The 23706-nt window shown below is 40.3% G+C and overlaps 1 protein-coding gene across 3 annotated transcripts in view; it reads left to right on the forward strand.

Annotated features, from left to right (window-relative positions):
• Window positions 1-2478: 2478 nt before the first annotated feature.
• The window catches only part of LNPEP (leucyl and cystinyl aminopeptidase), a 67169-nt gene continuing 45941 nt past the window's right edge, over window positions 2479-23706 (forward strand). For 2 of the 3 annotated variants that reach the window (XM_055699002.1, XM_055698999.1), the window contains exon 1: window positions 2479-2782. Coding sequence is in view for 2 of the 3 variants with exons in the window: in XM_055698999.1 (XP_055554974.1) it covers window positions 2764-2782 (19 nt within the window). In the remaining variant the exon portion in view is untranslated. Of the gene's footprint in view, window positions 2783-4960; window positions 5100-23706 lie in introns of those variants that run through there. The other variant, XM_055699001.1, reaches the window with a different exon arrangement.

Below are 23706 nucleotides of genomic sequence, written 5' to 3' on the forward strand. Positions count from 1 at the left end.
GTCAAATTGCCCTCTGATCCAGCGGGACTGTTCAGTGAAGTGTCCCTGTAAGGGGACACTGGCAGACTGGTCGGGCACAAGGGTCTTGGCTTTGCTGGGGCACTAATAGACAGATCAAACACCTAGGGTTGAGAGAATTTTTCGCATGACAAAAATGTTATGGCTTCCTGCTGTTTAAAAGCTGAAATATTTAAAGCAATTCTTTAGGGAAAGCAAGTCTTCAAAGAGGAGAAAGAGGCAAGGTTGCTAGCAATCATATTTTAGCCCATGGAAAAGGCTCAGTTAAGATATTGATGAAGGAGGCTGCCAAATAAAGATGAAATAGAAGTCACTGCAGATGCTTTAAGGATATATTTAGGGCTTTGTGTAATTAAAGAAATGTTTTATTCTGCATTTAAGAAAAAACAACCAACCAACACTGTGGTAATAGTTGACTTAAGGCCTCAAAAAAGAACCAGCTTAACATTCTTAACTTTTATCAGTCACTCATACTACTAAACTATAACTAAAAAATACAATAAACTATATTTTACAGTGAAAAGCATCTGCAACTTTTGGACACAGAATTTTTTTATCAAATTGTAGAAATTCTAGGTTTTGAACAGCTCCAGCAAAGCTGGACCTTCAGTTCTGTTCTGAATGAAGTCATCCAAAATTACACTGAAACCTTTATTCTTCTATTGAACAGATGTAAATAGGTGCGACTGTGAAATGATCTCTGTATGAATAGTTCCCACTGTATTCTTACAACTTGATTTTAATAGGAAAATCCAGATATGGAAATTTCTGCACATGTAATGGAGTATGTTCTTTTAGCTCTTCTGCTTCACAGAGGTGTGTCATGCTGAGTAAGCATTTGGGATTGGCAAAAATGAAGAATGGTCAAATCAAGTGATGAGGAGCTCAGAAGAAGTTATTCAGGCCTCTCTGCAGTCTCTGTGTGACACTGTGTAGAATCCCAGCACTACAAAGTCAGCTACATGGCTATTAATGTTTCTTTAATATATTTAAATATGTGTCAGGCAGGGTCAGTGCTTAGAAAAGAAAGTTCTCAGGACACCTCATGCTATTAAAATAAATGCTTTGCTTACTTAATAATTTTTGAGGATGGGTTGTTGTTATATGTTAAGGAGTGTCTGAGACCATGTTGGTAAGCAGATCATTGAAACTCTTGTAGCTCTGTGTCCAGCATTAGGGCTAGTATTAAACTCCAAGGACTTACAGTTGTCTTGGTTTCAGCTAGGATAGAGTTAATTTTCCTGTCAGCAGCTGGTGCAGCCAGGGCAGGTGACCAGAACTAGCTGAAGGGATATTCCATGCCATATGACGTCATGCTGAGTATGTATAAGCTGAGAAAAGGAAGGGGGGGACGTTTAGTGTATGGAGTTTGTTTGCCCTAGTAACTGTTACGTGTGATGGAGCCCTGCTTTGCTGGGGATGGCTGAACACCTGCCCGCCCATGGGAAGCAGTGAAAGAATTCCTTGCTTTGCTTGTGTGCGTGGCTTTTGCTTTACCTGTTGAACACCTTTATCTCAGCCCAGGAGTTTTCTCACTTTCACACTTCCCCCCGCCTCCCCCGTTCCCCGATCCTCTCCCCCACCACTGTGGGCAGCGAGTGAGCGGCTGCATGGGGCCCAGGTGCCAGTCGGGTGAAACCGCAGTGGTGCAGAACGCAACCACGGCCTAGTTCACGCTGCAGGACTGTCACTGTAACCAGGCCTGTGAGACACTGCGGCAAGGTGTGAAAAAGCACATTCTAGGCTCATGAAACAGGACAAGTACGCACCTGGGAATGAGGCCTGAGCTCTTGGGGGCCTCTGGCCCTCATCCCCTCCCTCCCTCCCCCAAGGAACAGTTAAATTTAGATTTCTTCCTCTTTTTGGCAAAACAAATACAGGGCCTTTAGATATTGAGTTTGTCAGGAGTAATCAACTCCCACTATCTTCTTTTCCAACAACCAGCGCTTATGGAGTTCTCGTATTAATGAAAAAATGGTATTTAGGTAATGATAGCAGAACTGTGGAGGTCAGGGTGGAGGGAGTAGGTGAGGCAGCGTTAAGGCTAAAAATAATAATTACAGTCAAAGAGCGCTAAGCAGAGCTCGGCGGCGAGGCGCAGGGACGCTGCCTCGGCCCGGCCCGGCCCCGGCCGCAGGCGCCCGCGGGGCTCGGCGCAGCGTGCCGGGGCGCCGCACGGAGGCCTGCGAGGCAGCGCCCGGCCCCGCCGCGGCCCGGTCGTGCCGCCCCGCAGCGGCCGTGCAGCGGCCGGCGTTCGGCTGACGTGCCCGCCGTAGCCCTGCAGGCGCGGAGGGCCAGGGCACCGGCCTCCCGACACCCGCTCCCCCGGGCTTCGGAGAGCCAGGCAGGGCGCTGCGCCGCGGGCGTGAAGCGGGCGGGGAGGGCGGGTCTGCGTGAGGAATAGGCGGTGCGGCGCGGCCCAGCAGCGGGGCGGGAGACAGGCGGGCGCTGAGGTCCGGGCAGAGTGCGGTTTGTGCGAGCCTGCTCCCCTGGAACGCTGCTGCGCAGGGAGCCGCGGACTGTGCCTGCCGCGCCCCCGGCCGCTGGAGCTGCGGCAGCGGATCGTTGGGCAGCGACCGCGGCGTGAGGGGCCGCAGCAGCCCCGGCGAGCCCGAGGCAGCGCCTGCCCCGTGAGCATGCGGCGGCAGGAGGCGGAGTGAGGAGTCGCGGCTGCGCCTCCGCGCCGTTTCTCCCGCCTCGCCAGGGCTGCGCTGCCGCGGGCTGAGGGCGGACTCCGGGAGGAACATGGAGCCGTTTCCCAGCGGTGAGTACCGCGGCGCCGCCACGCCGCCGGCGGCGCAGCCCGGGACGGGGACGCGCGGCCTCCCCGCGGCAGGCCTGCCCTGCCTGCCGGCCGGGGCGGGCCCGGGGGCGGCCGGTGCGCCCGGAGGGGGCTGCTGGCCCAGGGGAGCGGGGCAAGCCGCTTAGTCGTGCCGCCCCCACGCTCCGCGGCTTGGCAGTTACCTCCGATCTGGTTTTATTGGGGTTAATTAGGCACACACGCCTGTAACCGGGAAGGTGAGAGGAGGCTCCATCTCTCTTTCGGTACTGTTGCGCTTTTTATCGGCCGGCCCTAGTCTCACGGTGGCAGATAACGGACACTACGAAGCCGGAGCAACTTCTACACCAAGGTGTGCTCTCGCTGTGTATCGCTCCGAGGAAAGAGCCTTACGTGCGCCCGGAGCACCAAAGCCGTTGCCGCTGTGACAGGAGGGAGGAACCAGACCCCCTGTTTATGCTGTTTTCTCACTGAGGCACTCTTGAGAGTATCTCCTCCCAGCGAGGGAAAGGAGAGGTAAAGTACGGGAGGATCTAGGGTGTCTGAAGCAATGTTTCAGGGTGTTCCTGCAAGCCAGAAAGCTTTCGGAACTGTCCGTGCGCTGGCAGAAGTGCCTGGCCTAACGGTGTGGTTGCAGCTTCGAGGTGTGCATGCCGGAGCGTTTGGTGGCAAGGCGGCACAGCAGCGTGTGTGCATCCTGCGCTGCTGACTGAAGCGAAGCCGTGTGAAGCCCATGTTTGCTGCCTCTGTATTAGTAACACATCTCGCTCCTCCTGCACAGAGGAGGAAATGAAGCTCTCAGATCAAACTGAAAGTAAAGCGTGTTTGGTAAGACTCGAGACCATAGCCAAATATGGCATTAGGACAGGGCACTGGGTAAAGCAGCAGCCTTCCTGTTGAAAACACAGCACTTCTGTTGTAGGTGGGATTCGGTCTGTTAGATGACAAGCATGCAGGGTAGCCATAGCTGGAGCCCTAGGTAGTTTGCTGCATTATGTTTTAATTCCTCAGTGACCTGCCAAATTGGAGTCCAAAGCTTCTGCCAATTTCAAAACCCTCATGCTGTAAAAAGTAAATTTTCTGTTTCACTTGAGAAATACATTGTCATTGCCTCGTGTTTCACTTTTCTCAAATACACTAAAAATTCCCTGTCCTTTATGTGCTGCTGTTTAAAATCTGAAGGTTATGAGCTCTGAGCATATTTTGTTGGTTTAACTAGCAGGATGGACCTATTCCTTCTACTTTTTTTTTTTTTTTTTAATTACACTTCTATGGAGGATTGGGGTTTGGTTGGGTTTTTTTTTTTTTTTGGCATATTAAAATTACAGTTTCTACGAGCACTTGAAGTTTTGGTTTTGTACTCTACACTGGCCGTAGTAGAAGAACTTTCAACTACAGTTTATTAGAGCCTCAGGGTTGGAGTTTACATTCCTGTGTACATGGTAAAATGACCTTGTCTTTAGTAGTAATGCAGTTCTGGGGAGAATTTTTTTAAGAGTCGTCTTGCAAAGTCTATTTCCTTTGAGAGAGGGTGCCATCATGTTGCCATCACTTTAAAAGTCTGTTTGATGTAATACTGTTACTGCATTTTGCAACAAAACATTTAAAAAATTCTGCTCTTTATCCATGCAACTAGAAGAAATGGCAATGTGAGCCTGGGCATGCAGCTCCAAGGTACTTTGTGCTACTGCTGAGAAGCAGTGTTCACGCACAGAGCTTCCTAATTTTGTTCCCTGAAGTGAAAAGCCTAGAGATGATGGTGATACTGTTTGAAAGAAAATCTGTAGCTGAAGCCAGTCAATAAAGTTCCCCCAGAAAGCTGGCTCTGCTGGAAGGGACGTTAAAGAGAACGTACAAATATTAGAGCAGAGTTGCTGCTCTTTGTTTTTATGATCTTGAGGCATGTTTGGTACTCATAGTTGCTAAAATCTGAAATGAACAGGATGCTAACACTATTTGCTTTCTGAATAGAGTTTTCATTTCCATGGCTAGTGGTCTGGAAGCTTTTGTGGGCATCAAATCTTTCAAATAAACTGTGCTTCATGGTAACTGAAAGGTTTTTTTTTTGTCTTGTACAGTACTAATAAGTCCTGCTTGTTAGTTGGTATGTTGATTTCCTGTGCAAAGTGCTGTGTAAATTCAGAGGAAAAGATGGCTGTCACAGGAAGCTTACAATATTATGTTTGTAGCTCTTTGAGTTCTTTGCATCTTCTACCTTGTAAACCAGAGTGAACAGGTTGAATCTTCTTTTCCAAAAGCATTTCAGTTGGATTCAGAACTCCAATGCTCGTTTGTCAAGCTGGTAAGAAGACAGTTTCTTGGTTTACTTTATGGGTGTAGAGCTGTGTCAGAATGGTTTTGTATCTTAAAATAGTCTTTAAGGCAGCATATGCACTAAAGTGGACATTGGAGATCACTGTTTTTCTAATTCAGTATTTGTTTTTTTTCTTTTCTTTTCTTTAAATAAAAACAAAAACACAGCCATAATTAATTTCAAAAGTCAAAGAAACCCTTATCCTTTCCTTGAAATGCTAGTGGGAGTGCTGAAGTTTTTGTTTGAATAGTTCCTCCAGTGGCAATGCTCAGATAGACTAAATAAAAGCAGTTAAGATTTCTTTTTTGACTTTAACCCCCACTCCTGTACTGGAAACTTAGGTCCAACCCTTTTTGAAGACATTCTGCTATGCCTTCCCTCCTGCCCAGGAGTTTAGTCAGAGATAATGTATGTGGTTTGTCGCTGTGGGAGAACAGTTAATTGCAGATCTGTTTTTAGGGCCTGGAATAGATAGATGAGTTAGTCATGGAATCCTAGAGTGTCTCAAGTTGGAGGGGACCCTTAAGGATCATGAAGTCCAACTCCCTGCTTCTTGCAGGACTACCTAAAACTAAACCGTATCACTAAGAGCATTGTTCAGATGCTCCTTGAACTCTGACAGGCTTGGTGCCTTGACCGCTTTTCTGGGGAGCCTGTTCCAGTGACTGTCCATCCTCTCAGTGAAGAACCTTTTCCTAATGACCAATCTGAATGTCCCCTGAAGTGTTACAAATGTTGCAAATTAGTAAATGTTTTAGAAAAGGTTGCTGGTAAGATTTTGCTTTTTTTGAGACAAAGTCTTCTATTTTCTATGACTATTTTTAAATTGAGACCTTTCCAGAAATATGAATAATCAAAGTGTAATTAAGAGTGCATGCAAGACTTCCTTGCTGTTGCACATAATATTTTTTTGGTAAGTTCTATGATCTCAAATTCCTCTAAATTGGAACTGCAAATTAATGAGCAGAATTTATTAATTCTGAGTAGTCATTTGTTACCTAAACAGTTTCACTGAAAAATACAAAGTGAAATACTAACTGAAGGGGCTATGTCATGTAATTTGGGACATCTGTTTTTTGGACAACATTGCAAAATATTTTGCAAACATTTTGCTTTTATTTTTAGTTTGTGTGTGTTTCTGACAGATCGTTTCACCATTTCCTGTTTAATATATTAAACATGGGACTTTTCCATTTGAGATGAAAGGAAAAAGTAGAAGTGAGCTGTTAGAATGTTTCTCACTTAAGACAGGTGACATGCATAAACAAGTAACTGCAGAAGGGGTAACTTGTCTTGATCTGTTGAAATGCAAATAACATTCACTTTCACTGACATTCTTGATTTATTTTTATCCTTATTTTTTTTTACACAGTAAGTGGAAATGTTGAAATTAATTATTACATAACCAAACAGAGGAACAAAATGAAAATGTTCTCATGGGAAGAAGTGTGGTTTTTTTGTTGTTGTTGTTGTAGAAGGTAGCAATAAACCAAGTTAGGTAATATCATTTACAAAATGAAAAATTTATTTTGCGAAATCTAGTTATTTCAGCTGGTTCCTGTCAATTCCCAAATGTTTTCTCTCTGTGTTAGTTTTGTTCAGTATATAAATGTATCAGAGATTGCAGGATCATGTTCTGTGTGCATAGCCTAAGCCTACTGGGGACAAACATACCCTTAACTGTCAATATTGTATACTGTTGTGTCATGGAGCAGAAGGGTTCCTTTTTTTTGTTTGTTTGGTTTTAAACTTATTATTATAGTCCTAAACAACAGGCTGAGTAATCTGTTTGGTAAGATGGTACATAAAAGAATCTTGAGATCTGTTCTCAGTGTCTTTTTTTCTCCTGCCATGTTTTGCATATCCTAGCATTTTACTTTAGCCAAGTATTACTGACAGAAAAAAAAATGCTAATTGCATCTGTTTCTAAATGTGAGTTTTATGTTGTTCAAGTTCGTGTTGCTGGATAGTACTTTTCCACAAATCCATCTTGTAGCATCTGTATCTTGTGTCCTGGGTCAGCTAAGCTAAACAGGAGCTAGTTTTCTCAATGAATTGAATATGTATTTTCTTTCACTACATTTCTGTGAACTCCCTATCTAGCAATGGATGCTCAGAAATTAATTCAGATGTGATCTGTGTAGCTGAGAGAGCAATCATCCCTCTCTGGGCTCCATTCATGTGTAATACACAGGCTAAGACTTACATGCTTTCTTTTGCTGGCACTTTACAGTACAAACTGGGATCTGTTAGCAACAGATCTGGAACAGAGTACTTCAGCACCAGTTACAAACTGAGAAGCAATTTGATGATCAGAATAATGAGGGAAGTAGGTGAACACATGAAGAGAGAAAGAACTTAATCTGCTTGAAATATTTTCTTTTGGCAAGACCAAACACCGTGTTTGAAAATCTCTTTCCCTGTTAAAACAATGACTGAAGGTCAGAGTATGGATGTTCACCATGGTTTGTTAGTATGTTTCCACTAAGAAGGTGGTATTCCACTTGCAGAATGAATGAAGCCACTGAGTAACTGCATATCTCATGAGTCAAAAATGGTGAAAGCTTATGTTGACCTCATTATCCACCTGTAAAAGTATTCCAGGACTGTCTTGTCATTTTTGGGGGGGAAGATGATGCAAAGTCCAGCAGCTGTGTTTGACATTTGTGAGGCTGTGTGCACATGGCTAGGTAAAGCTCCATAATGACTGCCAAAGAAAATGTTGAAAGCTAATAAAAGCTAGGAGAAAACAACTTCTGTTTATTTAACTGATTTTTTTTTTTTTTTCATGTTTGATGGGCACTGGTATAATAATCACCTATGAATAAGCTGAATTTACCTGTCTTTGATTTCAGTAGTGATGATTTCAGCTGCATTCAGAGAATTCAAGTTTTCCTTTTTCTCCTTCACTCAGTGATTTGAGTCGAGGAAGTTCAGTAGATTTCCAGCTCTGCTGGACAGTATTTTTTTTTCGTTTTGTACAAACCCAAAGACTGTGTAGAAGACCAAAATCATTAAGATTTCATTATGAGTAAGAACAATATTCCTTCGTTTATCAGAGAAATGTGTATGCATGGCAGCTACTGCTTAGAATTCTGTCCAACATTACCTTAAATTAACATCAAATTAACTTTTAAAATACACTACCGTTTTTTGTGATCTGGATTTTAGTTGCCTGTAAGTGTTTTAGAGTACATATGTACCTTCTAATAGCTGTGTTGACTATTCTTTATACTGTTTTAAATAGTGGAAGTATATTAGTTTTAAATTGTAAGAATCACAAAAAAAATTACATACCTTGTACCCAGGAAGAAAGAGACAGAACAGATGGAGACTCTTGAAGAAAATGTGGAGGGAGAAGGGGAGGGAAAAGCTCTAGAAAACTCATCGAGTTGATCAAAGGTACAGGAATTTCAGGGTAATATGGTGTGTTGGGTTCTGCTGTTTGCCTCACTGGGGCACAGCTGGTGTTTCATTCCATCATGAGCATTATCTCACAAAAGACATTCAAAGAAGTTCTCATTGCCCCAGTTATTTAGGGTGTGTACTGGTGCACTGCAGCAGTGTTGATCTTTACTACAGCTACTGAAGAGTGAGAGAGAGGAAACCTGATTCCACTGGACTGTGAGACAACTTTGGTGTTTTGTTTCTTCATGTGGAGACAAGGTGGGATTTGATTTTTGGGACGTTTTTTTCAGCCAAAGCTCCCACCAAGCTGTTTGGAGGAGTCTGTTTCTTTGTGCTTTAGTAAGCGTAGCTGAGTGCAGGGAGCTTTTCTTGAGTTGCAATCACTCTGAAGGAATCTATTCTGCAAACACTGGAGTTCTTGTGTAACAATACATCTGTCATGCCATTGACTTTTATGGAGAACCAGTTATGTTTAAAACTAAGAGTGTTCCTGATTTATATACTGCTTTGGGGCCTAACACTGTTTTTTTTTTTAAGCCTCTGTTTTTTTATAAAATCTGACAATTTATTCTGCAGTAATAACAAAGTAGAATCACTGGTACCTGGGTTTTATGCATGTAATCCAATCTTTCTGGAAACAGCCAGGCTTGTATTTGTGGGAATCCAAAAATCTTCAGAATAGTTTAGAAGCCTCATTACTTCTGAGCTGTAAATCGTTGTAAGGGAAAGACAAAGGACAGGTTTTCAGAAAATGGAATTCTGAATACAGCATGTATGTCAGTATTGTTGTCCTAATTTATGCTTTTTATCATTGGTGGAGATATTAATGAGGCCTCAGTGTCTCCTTTGGTACATCTGAGTATTCACAAGTGTGAGTATTTGTATGTAAACAACTGGAACATAAATAAAGGAGCCATTACAAAATATGTACTTTAGCAATTAAAAACACAAATGAGAAGAAAGTAAGAACTAATAACGTTTGAAAGTATGCAACCTGTTAAACTTCGAACAAATGTAAAACAAACCCCAAGGAAGCAGGGTAAATCTTCATATCTGTTTTCTGCAATTATAATACTGTGATGCTACTGTGACGGTGGTCTGCATTGCAGTGGTAGGAATGCTGTGCATGTCCTGCATTGTGTACACTGATTAATCTAGCAAGCTCCATCACACCAACTGACTTGTTGGCAACTCTGTTGATTGATTTGGCAAAAGTTCAGGCTAGTGATGTGCTGAAGGATAGTGCCTGGAATAGAAGAGGCTGTGCTAAATTTTAAAATGCAATAAGGTCAATATCCTTTATATTTAAAAGTTTTCTGTGATTGTTTCCCCTGCCCTATGTATACAGAAAGCAGTGAAAGCCATTCGTGTGGAGTATCTAGAAGAACAGCATGTAGACTGTAAATCTTGACTTTGCCAAACTTGGGTGCTTTATACAGAAAGAGTAGGCTAAATTGTGGTAATTTTTAATCTGTAAATATGATGTTTGTGGGATTAACATCAGTGAAGGCAAAATCCCCTCGTGTGGAGCAGAACAGAACTGTTATGAGAGGTATCATTGGCAGGGCTATGATCTATAGAAATTCTTCTGTTCTAAATAAAAATATGCTTTGTCTAGAAAGGAACCAAGGGTTGTTTTGGTCTTTTTTTTATTTCTGTTGTATCTTTTTCTCTCATTTCGCTGTTTTCTTTCTTTTTCTGGTAGCAGCATATGTGTTCTGAAACGTATATACATTCTAATAACGGTGATGTGGCCAAGGACATTGCTGGGCAAAGCAACCCAGAGTACTCACAAGACCAAAATAGCTGCCTGTATACACAGTTTGTTGATTGGAGCACCCTCAGGGTTGGCTCTAGAGTGACCCTGCTGGTATTTCTGCAGAAACCTTTTACAAACCCCGCGGGGCATGTTCATCTGCTGTACAGAGCGGTCTGGCAGTCTGTGCAGTCTGCAGTTCTCCCACCTGCTTTTTGCATGGCAAGAATGAGTAAAAGAGATGGCCCCGGGGTACCTTCTGATATCTGTGCGTGGTATCTGAGCTGCCCCCACCCCCGTGGTGGTGGTTGTAATGGAGCTGGTTTCAAAGCTGATATGTGATACCTGGGCAGGGTTTTGAAGCAATTTAGATCTCAGTATTTCTTGAGCTACCATGCAGGCACACTGTCACTTCTTTCTCTGTCAAAGTGCTTTGTCTTGGTATGTAATGAGACTGACAGGAACTTGGGGAGATGTGTTGTTGCTCTGTTAATACCATATAAAATCTACTGCATTGTGAGTCACAGACAATAACCTTTAGACGTTACTGCTTCTGTGAGCTAAAATACCAGTTATGAAGCAGTGAACATGCAATACTTGCTTGTGACCTACAAACGGGTTTGTGTCCAATTGTCGCTGGAGTTGTCAATTGTGTATTAAGTAACAATAGTAATCTGAAAGTCACACTGAGTTGTTTCTTAAGAAATTGTTCAAGATCAGAGGGCATGCTAGTTCAAATTTATTGGTTAAAAAAAAAAAAGGAAAAGAGACAACTAAGCATCACATTGTATGCAGTTGGTCAGATTGTGTGCCTTAACAGTCTGTTAGGTGTTTTGTGATCTCAAAATTTTTTTCCTTGGAATGACTGATACTGACAGGGAAATCTTTTGTAACTTCAGCTGTGATGAGCCTGATATGTATCAGCCATGAAACTGATGTACAGATACAGTGAAGAAGTAGTCAGCAGTCCCAAATACGGGTGTTCAGTAGCTCCAGAAATTTGAGACACAATTTCCTGTGTGCCTCCGAGACTAAGGGCCTCTTCATTAGATGCCTGTAGTTAAACAACTTCTATGATTTTAATTGCAAAACATACCCTTGGTCAGATTTGAAACAGGAAACTAAAACCCCATGCTCTAAAATAAAAGTTCAGAGCCCTCTTTCCTACCCTATTTTGTTCAGCCAGTGGCTGGGATACTGGCTTAGTGTTGTTGGGACTTGGATGAGGTTTTCTCTCTTAGTAGTGCCCAAGGAGCAAAGTGTAATTTAAAACACCCTCCTCCTTTTCCCTCCACTTCCCTCTCTTTTCGCTGTGGAAACTTGTATCAGATTGAAGTTAGAAAATATTTGCTTGCAAAGTGTGAATAGACAGGATATATGTGTGTTGGATATCAAAGCCCAGACTAAGCTTGTATTGATTAACCTTAAATTCTCCAGTTATCTCCACTGACCTCCAGAGAAATAGTGATGAAAAAAGTAACTTACATTTTTTACCAGTTGAATAGGTACAGTGTTCAGTAAATGAACCATGCTTCTTTTTTCCCCTTCCATAATGTTTTCTTTTTGTTGATGACATGAAAGTAATGGATTGAAAGGACATAGCAATAGTAGTCTGGCTATCTACTTATTATTTTAATTGGTAAATGTTGAAATGTAATTGATCCATGTGGTTCTTCAGCCTGAGGTCCTGCCAAATAAAATGCAATTGTGCTTTCCCTAAAAATCAGGAAGAGACTTTCAGACTTTCAGAAACCCTTTTGGAAGCACCCAAGAATAATAAACAGTGACTTACATGAGATTGCACTTTTCTTTTAGCTTGTTTCTCAGTGGCAACTTAAGAAATGGTCTTAGAATATGTAATCATGTTTTGTTTTAATTTCCATTGTACAGGCCAGTTGGCAGAATTTTCCTCCAGTGTATGTGCAGAAGCTTGTTATTGAAATATTTGATCTCACATTCATTAAAAAAAAACCCAAACCCACAAGCAAACAGGAAAAGTAGACCTTCCAGTACAGGCTGAGGGAGAGAGAGTAGAGGGTGACCTTGTATGGCTTGGAACTTCTGTTCCTTTGCTTATTTTGGATTGGAAAGCAGCATTTGTCCTCCTTTGCAATACAGGAAAAACTATTCATTTTCAAGTTAGGATGGTACAAAAATTGAGATTTTTTTTTTTCCCAAACCAGCATCTGTTTTGTGCTTTTTTAGTCCATTGATGGTGGGTTAGTTAGTGGGTGGAAACCATGATATGTGGTTAATTAGACAGACTTTTGTAAACTTCATCCAGTTAGATTTCATTTAGCCTTATAGCCTTACTTTTCTTCTGAAACCAAGCCCTTGCAAAGTGGTATTTGTCACTAGGATGCACTTTAAATCATGGACAGACTTTGTGTAGTGCCTGCCTTTTTGGTAAGAGCTTACAGTAAAATTTACAGAGAGTCATTATGTATGTTTACATGTAAGTATTGACACGGCAAAAAGCAACAGAGCTTGTCTTGGTTTTTACTACTGCACCAAATGGAAATGCTGTTACCTCTATCAGTGAAGGATGGTGATGCCCTAGCTAAACAAGAAAAACTACTTGAGTTCAGTGAGGTTGTTGTTTTATGTAAAGCTTTTTGGTTTGTTCTGAGTCAATGTGTGCCATTCTCTGTGGTTTTGTGCTTAAGTAATATTAAGAGGACTAGAGAATGCTGGTTTAGGGTCTTTATCAACAGGAAGCACAAGTGGCTTTAATGTTTCTGTTTCTTTTATAGATGATTGCATTCAGCATTTAAAAGTATATGTCTGTGGTTTTGCTCTATTAAAAATGTGCACATGTAATCTTGCAGCAAGATGGGAATTGAGGACATGCTGTTAGCCCAACTATTCTGTTCTGTCTCTAAAAAGCAGGGAAGGCACATGGATGGTACAGAGATTTTTGTAATTATACTTCATGTTTCCTAATATTTCTTGGTGGTGCTTTTTTATATTGGATTATTCCGTTCTGTCTTCTGAATTCAATGATTTAAGAGCGAAAGTGGTGACACCTGTCCTTTAGCAGCCAAACTTTTTTTGTAGATATGTTTTTATCATGTAAACATTATAAAAGTGCAATTTAATACATTTAAAATAGCTGCAAGCATCAAAGCTTTTATTTCTAAATTCAAGAATTTGTGGTTTCCTGTAAGTGACTATATATTGTGGCTATACACTGGCTATACCACTAAATAAAAATTCTGCTTAAACTTTCATGTTGTAGGTTAACCCTATCATGCGGCTAAGCCCCATGCAGCCACTTGCTGACTCCCACCCAGTGGGGTGGGAGAGAGAATTAGAAGGGTGAAAATGAGAAAACTTGTGGGTTGAGATAAAGGCAGTTTAATAAAGAAAGCAAAAGCTGCGCATGCACAGGCAAAGCAATTAATTCACTACTGAATAAGGGATTCATTCACTGCTTCCAATCAGCAGGCAAGTGTTCAGCCATCAACAGGAAAGCAGGCCTCCATCATGTGTTGTGGTTACTTGGGTAAGCAAATGCCTAACTCCAAATGTCCCCCCTTCCTTCTTCTTTCAGCTTTTATTGCTGAGCATGACACCATATGGTATGGGATGTCCCTTTGGTCAGCTGGGTTCAGCTGTCCCAGTTGTGTTCCCTCCCGAGCTTTTGTGCAGGACAGTGTGAGAAGTGAAGAAGTCCTTGACACTGTGTAAGTACTGCTCAGCAATAGGTAAAAAACGGTTGTGTTATCAACACTGTTTTGTTTGCAAATCCAAAGCATAGCCCTATAGGAGTTACTGCAAAGAAAGCTAACTCCATCTAAGCCAAAAGGAGTACACTGCTGAAAGGTGAAATTTACTTCAAAACAGTGGACTATAAAGAGACTTTTTGATGTAAACAAGGGCTAATTATTGTATAGAGATGAATACACTTTATGCACCTTAGCAGTGATCAATGTACTCCCTACTGACATGGAGTACTGAATTCATGGACTCTGTGTAGGTACAACCTAAAGTAAATACTGACATACTGCCATGCAGTCTAGTGCACAGCTCTAATTCTGATCATATTTCTGTCTAGGTAAAAAGCATAATTCTTAGAAGATTCTGTTCATGATTTTCCTTCTGTGGTGGATGATGTGGGCATGACCCTGTGTTCAAATGAAGCAATAATGAAAGAGCCACAGAGCTGGGAAATTTGTTAGGGTTTTGCTAGCCCTTTATAAAGGAAATGTAGTTTTACTTGTTGTATCTTGCTTTTCTGGAGAGGGGTGCTTCAGCTACAGCCGCTGAACCTTTAGTGGTGCCTGTGGAAATGTCATAGAAACGGGTCTTCAACCACCTTGTTGCATGTGAGTGCATTTGGAACCTCTGACTGCATCTTTTTGCATGTACAACTAATAGTGCTGGGAGCTGCCAGTTTGTTGGCAGACTGAAGTTTCTATGATGTTGTGTAACTTTTGGAGTTGTGGATTCCAAAGTCTCGGTACTTCACTTGATTTTTGTTATGGAGACTTTAATTCCCTCAGCCATCCCTGTGCCCCAGCTTCAAGGTGGCAGATGAAGTCATGGTGAAATGAAGGCAAAATGCTTTCAAGTAGGACTTCTGATTCCTTGAAATTCCGCTGGCTAGTTGTGTCCTTGTTTCTAAGCTGAGTGGAGGTTATAAATGTATGTTTTCTTACTGTGGATAGATGCTGATTTTAAATGACATGAATGGTATTGTGTATGCTCCTTCTTTAGTAACAGCAAAGAACTTTTCTGTATATAATTGACTTATTTTCTTGATCAGAAGGAATTTGAAATGCATGGAATGATTAGGGAGACACAGTAGGAAAGAAGGAAAACTTTAGTCAGAATCCTAGCATAATTAGCATGTTTGCTGTTATAGGCTTTGTTTGCTGAACAAGCTTGTTAGAAAAAATTACTTCCCCTGCCCCAGCAAGTAATAGTTTTGGGTTTTTTTAATGGTGTAATTGGAAGCAGCCCAAAGCGTAACAATGCAGGAAGTATTTTGAAGTATTTTGCATTATAGAAGGAAGAACTGAATTTGTATGGCAAGAAATAATGATCATAAACCAAGAAGTACCTGGTTTAGAGCAATCTGAAAAGATTTTAAAATTAAAACCCTGCCTTTTAGAAAACCACTGCTTTGTTGAATTCTGTAATTTTTAATATTTGATATACCTGTTTATACTTAACCACAAGGAGAAATAGTGTAATACAATACTGAAGTGGTGATAAAGAGTGACCGTAATTACTGCTCCAGCAACATGCACTTTTGCAGCAAGGGTTTTGAAAACAGGGAGATGTGCTTTTCACTTAGTGTTCCACTAATGAAGTTTAGTATCTTCCAAAAGTCAGATTTCATAAGTTAGTTTTCAGTTTCTTTTTTTTCCCCTGTAAATGTGTGCACTCAGAGATTTGAGCATGTCTTTAATTTAAGAATTTATGCTTGTCTTCTATAGGATCCGTGCAGTGTATTGCTGCACAGAGTTTTTCTGTAAGCTTCAGGGCCAGAAATCCCTTAAGATGAGTAATTTGCTTTCATGTAGACTATGAATAAATATAACTTTTTTTTTTTTTTTTTTTTTTGAGATTCCCCCTTCCACTCCCTTTCCTTTTTGGGGGAGAAACCAGAAACATTACTGCTTGCCTGACTCACCAAAACAAGAGGGTTTTGTTAGGATTTTGTCCAGGTTTCGCAGTATATTCAGGTGTTTTGCATGTGATCATCAAGAGTCTGTGCCAATGCCCTTCTACTCTCTCTGAAAGTGACTTTCTGTGCCCCAGAGAGCTGTGTACTATGTACTGCACATGAAAATAACAACAGGGATTATTTACTGACTATGCTGTAAATCATTTGTTTGTGTGTAAAATTTAAGAAATCCTATATAACTTCCATTTTGTGGTATTTTAGAACAACAAAGCAACTTTTAAAATTAATGTTTGTTATTTAAATACCTTTTTTCCACTTAACAGTTTTTTATTCTTTCTCCAAAGTTCTGAGGCACTTATTTCCAAGCTATGACAAAGCAAGACATACTGTGACAGAGAGGGAGAGCTGGCATTTAGAGCAGGGATGAATCAGAGGTAAAGTGTCTTTGTCCTAGGTACATGTCCTATGTCCTTGCTTAGAAACTAAAGTAAGGCAAGAGCTAGTTAATGGTTTGTGACCATCTCAGGCTCCAAAGTAATGAACCACAAGTTAATTCCTGTCTTAACTTCCGATGGAAATAGGTGTACAGTCCTTGTAGTGAACCTATTGGTGTAGTGCTCAGAGGACTAGTAGGAAAAGCCTGCCCATGTTTTTAATAATTTCATCTACTGGGTAGCAGCAGTAGGAAGCTCAAGAGCTGCTACTCTGACAGGAGCAGAGGAACAAAAAAGGGGATAGAAAACAGAACTATTTGTGTTACCTTGGACGCAGGTGTCTAGGAAGGCATGGTGGGATGTGGTAACAGGATGATGTACCTTTTTGTTAGAGGTGAAAATGGTGAGTTAGGAGAGGGAATAGGCACAATGATGTTCACTATGTGCTGTTCTACCTGTTTTAATAGCTGGGAATACAGTATGCCATCAGGAAATAAATTCAGAAAGTTTGTGCAAATTAAGCAATTTGCTTAAATCGCTTTTATTAGACTTACACCTGATGTTAAAAATCCTAATGGTAAGCAATTAATGTACAGAATCATGGAATCATTTAGGATGTAAAAGACCCCTAAGATCATCAAGTCCAACCATTAACACTACCAAGTCCACCACTAAATCACGTCCCTAGGCACTGCATATACACATCTTTTAAATACCTCCAGGGATCATGACTCAACTGCTTCCCTGGGCAGCCTGTTCCAATACTTAACAACCCTTTTGGTGAAAAAAATTGTCCTAATAGCTGATCTAAACCACCCCTGGTGCATCTTGAGGCTGTTTCCTCTCATCCTCTGTCTTGTGACTTGGGAAAAGAGACTGATATCCTCCTTGCTACAACTTCCTTTCAGGTAGTTGTAGAGCGCAGTAAGGTCTGCCATCATCCTCCTTTTCTCCAGACTAAACAACCCAGTTCCCTTAGCTGCTCCTCATAAGATTCATTCTTTAGACCTTCACTAGCTTTTTTGATATTCTTTTGATGTGCTCCAACACCTCAATACCTTTCTTGTAGTGTGGGGCCCAAAACTGAACACAGTATTCACCAGTGCTGTGTACAGGGGGACAATCACTTCCCTTGTCCTGCTGCCCACGCTATTTCTGGTACAACCCAGGATGCTACTGGCCTTCTTGGTCACCTGAGCACACTGCTGGCTCACGTTCAGTGGCTGCCAACCAGCATCTCAGGTCCTTTTCTGACAGGCAGCTTTTCAGTCGTTCTTCCCCAGGCCTGTAGCTTTGCATGGGGTTGTTACGACTCATGTGCTGGACTCAGCTCTTAGCCTGGTTGAATCTTATACAGTTGGCCTTGGTCCATTGATCCAACCTGTCCATATCCCTCTGCAGATCCTTCATACCTTCAAGCAGTTCAAAACTCCCCCCCAACTTGGTGTCATCTGCAAATTTACTGAGCATGCACTCAATCCTGTCATCCATATAATTGGTAAAGCTATTAAATAGAACTGGCTCAGTACTGAGCCTTGGGGAACATCACTTGTATCTGATCACTAACTGGATTTGACTCCACAATTATTTGGGCCCAACCATCCAGACAGTTTTTCTACCCAGTGAAGAATCCAAGCCATGAGCAGCCATTTTCTCCAGAAGAAAGCTCGGGAAATGATGTCAAAGGCTTTGCTAAGGTCCAGGTAAACAACAACCACAGGCTTTCCCTCATCTACTAGGCAGGTCATCTTGTTATAGAAGAAGATTAGGTTTGTCAAGCGGGACCTGCCTTTCATAAACCTGTTCTAACTGGATCTGATGACCTGGTTGCCCTGTACATGCCATGTGATGGCACTCTAGATGATCTGCTCTATAACCTTCCCTGGCACCATAGTCAGACCGACAGCCCGTAGTTGTCCAGAATCTTCTTTCAACTGTTCTTGTAAATGGGCATCACATAGACTAATCTCCAGCCAACTGGGACCTCCCCAGTTAGCCAGGACTGCTGGTAAATTATTAAAAGTGGCCTGATGAGCATTTCTGCCAGCTCCCTTAATACCCTTGGGTGGATCCCATCTGGCCCCATAGACTTCTGTGTGTCTAAGTGCTGTAGCAGGTTATTAACTCTTTCTTCCTTGATTATGAAGCCAGCAGGAGCTATAAAGTTCAGCTAAAGACAGACCATATTTCTCCATAAAACCACTACTGCCCACCAGCTGCACCTGGACACTGCCTTTGCGCAAGGATGAGGTTTTATTACACTGCATCCTCTGAAGACACAGTGCTGTGCAGTTTGCAACTCTACATCATGGAAATCATTCAGAGGAATCAACATGCTTGTGATCTTTGTCACCCCTACCAGGTCCTGGTAATTAGCAGGACATGCTTCCAGTATCTTATGTTTTGATAGTTTTCGTTATCTAACAAACCAGTAGAGGGACAACTGAAATATAATAATGTATTATGTATTTAAACTGAGATTTTGGTTTAAAACTAACTTTTTTGTGACTCAGTCTAGCATGAGAACAACTTGTGATTAATTCAATCTATTATTATATTTTTATAATTATATTTAATATAATTGTCTTTTAGTTATAGAAAAATATCTTTAATATTCATATAATTAGAAAATTATTAAATTCTTTTGCTCAGAAAGTTTGATTTCTGTCCCTCACTAAAAAAAGGAGAGTTCATTGTTTCCAGCAGCCATCACCTCCAACCTCTTTGCACCTCCGGTTCTTCACTTATTAAATAACTTGGAAATTTTCTTTCTTATTTAGTGGTTATTTTCTTTTGAGGTTTTTTTCCTCAGGCAGTAACTGGAACCAAAGTAACTCTTTGTGGTAATTCCTATAAAGAGAAAATGCTTACTGATAATTAGTTTTTTTCCAGAAAAGATTTCATGAGTATAACTGAACGTGTAAGTTACACTTGTTCGGATGTTTTCACCTTAAACCCATATAGTAACTTAGACTTTCCAAGAGCTAGGTATTGGCACACAAATGACAAAGTTGCCTGTCAAGACTCCAAGTTGTGGCTTTTGTTTTTCGTCAACGAAGAAATTTCAGACATCTGTTTGCTTCTTTCTTTCTTTTCTAACATAACCCAGTCTTTTCCCATATTTGACATATTTGAACTGATAAATGCAGAAATATTTATGAACAAGCCCTGGGTATTTTCATGCAAGTTTCGAATTTAACGGCTCCAAAACTGAACAGTGGAAAAGTCAGTAACAAATAGTCTTCTGAGTACTTTTGTTGGTCTGCCTTGGTTGGAATTTGCATATCATGAAAGTAAAAAACCCTGACAGTATGGGACAGAGAAAAAGGATCAATGAACACAAGACACTGCATTGCTGTTTCAGAAGAGATTTTGAGGGCATTGCAAATATCTGCTGCATAGAGAGCAGTGCGTGTAAATGCGACACTGGTTTTACTTGGCCTGCTGAGATTTAAAATACTTCATCTCAGAAAACATTGTTGGTAAACTGTCAAGTAACGGCCTTATCTCTTTTTTAAATGTCTATTTTACAGAAGATGAGAGAGGCATGTATTTTTAACAGAACTAGTAACAAGACAGGTGTTGATAATCACAGCCTTTGATTTTGTTTTACTGTTGCCTGCACCATCAATTTCAGGATCAGAGAGTAGACACTTGAGTAGAAAACAATTTTATACTTACTCTACAACTTTAGGAGCTGGTTAGCCACTAGAAGCCTCTTGTGTTCTGTTAACTTTTGCTCAAACCTTAAAATATTGCTTCTGACTACAGCTGTCACCAAAGGGGTCTACTTTCACTGCAGCCTACATTCCCCTTTAGGCCAAGGGTTCCCTTGGAGCAATTTATGCTTCTAAAACAAGAGCAAATGTCTTTAAAGGAATGTTCTCATTCCTGAATAAATAGATTAGAGTCTGTAAACCATGTGAAATAGCTTTTTTTTTAAACGGGGCAGAATTCTTTTCCAAAATTTTATACTTTTGGACACTTGGACGCAGATTTAAGAATGCTGTTCACCTAGCACTGCCAAGAAAAGCTTATCAGCAAGCAGTGAATGAACAATTTTAAATAATGTAGTTACAAAAACAAATACCTCTCAGATGGAATCATATAACATTTCTCCTAGCAATTGGTAAGCACTAGTCCAATCAACTGCTTTTATTACCATTTTTTGCTAAATATTATAAAATTGCTGTCTTTTTTCCCCCGTTTCTACTTTTTTTTTTAATTTTGATTATTTATACAACAATCTGCAGCAACCACAGTGTACTGTTTTTAACTGTTCTAATGTATACAGTCCATCAAGAAAATACAAGACACTAGACCACAGCAATCAACAGTTCAATACAAATGGCACATTGAATTCTTAAAGGATGGTTACTAAGTAGTAGTAGGAAACCTGCAGTTCTGGGAATAATTCCATGCTAAGCGTGGAACATTGCTATCAAATCAACTACAGAAACTTTCAAAGAGTGTATTTTTGCATTACTGAATAAGTATTTCATTTCCTCTGCACTGACTGGGTTTTTTTTGGTTTTTTGTTTTTTGGTTTTTTTTTATACTGAAGACTTCCTTGAGGTAGTGAGTAAACAGGGAAATTGAAGGCAGTGCTAAGGTAAGGTAAATGAGTTGGCTTCAGGTTCATATTTCTGCAGATATTTTTTGAGAATAGAATTGCACGTAAAGTCTGCCTGGATTGATCATCAGTTGTTTTGGTTGTGTGTGACAGCAAGAACTGGACTGTGTAGCTCCACTGGCTTGAATGTACTGTATTCCCACTGTTTAGTTCTCTGATTCAACAGAGATGAAAGGGAATTCTGCTTCACAGGTAACTTTGGAGGTGGTATCCTTTCAAGTGTGTCAAAAGGTGGTGAAGCTACTATGTACTCAGTGTTCAAGTGGGTGGAGAGGCTCCATCCCATTCTTCGGGACTAAACATTAGAATGACAAGCCGTTCTGCACATGAGTGGGTCCATTTATTTGTTTGCTGTAGTTAACAGTTTAAAAATTAGGCTCTGCTTGGTATGTATGCTCCATGCTCAGAAAGTGTGGCTTTCCTTTCATAGCTACTGGTGCTGCATCAACAGGGAACTACAGTTTGAAGTAAAAGTTAACTACCAGTTGCTTTTAGTCAGTTGATTTAAGTGTCTCTTGTATAATCCCTTGTTCAGATCATGAAATGAAAATGACTGGCCTAAGCAAGCAACCAGATGCAAGGTGGGAGATGTGCAGAGATTTAACTACTGCCAGTTCATCTATATGCAATTTTTGCTACAGGCTACTATGCAGTTGAGCATTGAGGGCATTTCTCATGTGCATATTGGCTGAGATCAATAATTTTATCTAAGGGATCATGTTCTGGTTTTTTTACAGAACTGAGATTATATCTGATTTGACCAGCAGATTTTGAAATGTCAATAACACAGAAAACAATTCTGAAGCTGTATCCAAACATTCAGGAAGAGCCTAAAGAAGGCTTAAGATAAGAAGAGCTTTTTTACTTTTAAGCACTTGTAGACTGAGCAGTTACTGGCATATGCAGCCAGGAATTATCAGTAGTAACTATTTGGTATTTGAGGATTTTGTTGGGAAAAGTTGAATGTCACCTAATGGTGAGATAATGTCATCTATGTGTTCAAATCCTGTGCCAAAGATCTTAAGATACAGCATATAAAACAGCAAATACAATATAGATTTGAATGATGCCTAAGTAAAAATGGCAGGGGGATTATGAAAAAGCAAAAGCACATTGCCTCAGTATTTATATCTTTTTAGGATTTTATTCTTTGAAATCTTTATTTATTCATCTTTCATTAAACTATTGATATAAAATATTGTAGACTTTCCAAGTTGTCACTTCTGTTTCTTGATTTTTTTTGCCTTGCTTCATTTGCTGAAGTGGTTAGGTAGGGTGGAGTGTAATAACTTTCGAGTCACTTCCTTGTCTGCTGGATTTTTTGAAACTCCTTTCTGCCTTACTAGATTATGCAGTTCATAAATAGCCTCAGCTAAGGTTTCTAGCCTTATTTTATCTTTAAATTTAGAAAAATAACAAGTTTCTTTCTAAGAAAATGTTAACAGTGGAAGTTTTAAGTGTGCATTTTTGAAGGCTACTAATTCAGATGTTTTGTTGTCAGTTAAACCTCTACTTCTTTGCAAGCCAAGGCCATTTTATTCCTCATCTGCTGGAAAAAAATATTGGCTAGCAAGTTGTCTTTATCTATACTGGGTATCCTTATTTCTGTTGACTTAAACTCTAATGCTTATTTACAGGGATAAAAAGTCTTTACCGCTGGTTAGAAAATCACTTTGGAACTAGTGATTTTTAATTGGCAGCCTCCACTGAGGAAGTGGTTGCACTTTCTGAAATACTGCTCCCTTTTTGGGTTCCCAGTGTAGTATTTAGAATCTCAGTTTTCTTTAAAATGCCTCTGTATGCCAGTTTCCATATCTGTCAAAATGAATCTGTGTTTTGGAACTCATCTTTGGGCTACCTGTCTCCCTTCTTTCCCCTCAGCCAAGCCAAGCCAACTGCAACAATAGTTTTGGCTGAGAATAAGATTGAGATTTGGAGCAAGACTCAAGCAATGAGTCCAGCATGGGGTCCACAGATAAGAGTGAATGTTTCCCTCTTTCTTTTATGAAAAATTTGATGTTTTGCAGTTTGGAATTGTGGAGATTGATTTGTCTCCTGTTAGGCAGAACTGGTAAACTAACATTAGTAGGAGCAGAACCTGGGTATATAGTTTTAATTTTTACAATTTTGTTAAAATTATATTTTTACTAAGTAACTCAGCATAAAGTAATAGATTTATGGCTTTGATTAGGTAAATGTGGAAGATGGGTCTATGCAAAATTGATTTAAGAAACTTAGAAAAGGGTGATTGAAAACCACATACTATGTTGCTTTTTCATAGTAGCATTTCCAAAATTTTAACCTGGAGATATTTGGAGTATTATGAGAACATTTCTCTCTCTGTACACTCCTTTTATTTGAAGCTGAAGATGCAGATTTTGGGACAGACAGCGCAGGACAAGATGTGTAACCCTTTAATAGTGTTTCTAAATCCTCAGTGTCTCAAATACCCTTATACACATTTTAGGTAACTATTTCCTATGAAAACTGACATTCTTGTTTCTACAGTCAAGTCTAGACTTTCTTTCCTGCCATGTATTAAGAATAGTTTTTTTTCTAACGACAAGCTTATTGGTTTGTACACTTAAAATGTAGACTTGTTTTAAATTTAAAATAAAATAAAATAGTATTTGTTTATATGTTGGTTTAATCTTAACAAACCCATAACGTTTCTGAAAGCTTGTTGGATATAACTTATGATGTCTTCCTATAGCTTGTTTTCCTCCTTC

Source organism: Falco cherrug, chromosome Z (genome assembly GCF_023634085.1).
Source record: "Falco cherrug isolate bFalChe1 chromosome Z, bFalChe1.pri, whole genome shotgun sequence".
In the NCBI taxonomy this organism is placed as follows: domain Eukaryota; kingdom Metazoa; phylum Chordata; class Aves; order Falconiformes; family Falconidae; genus Falco; species Falco cherrug.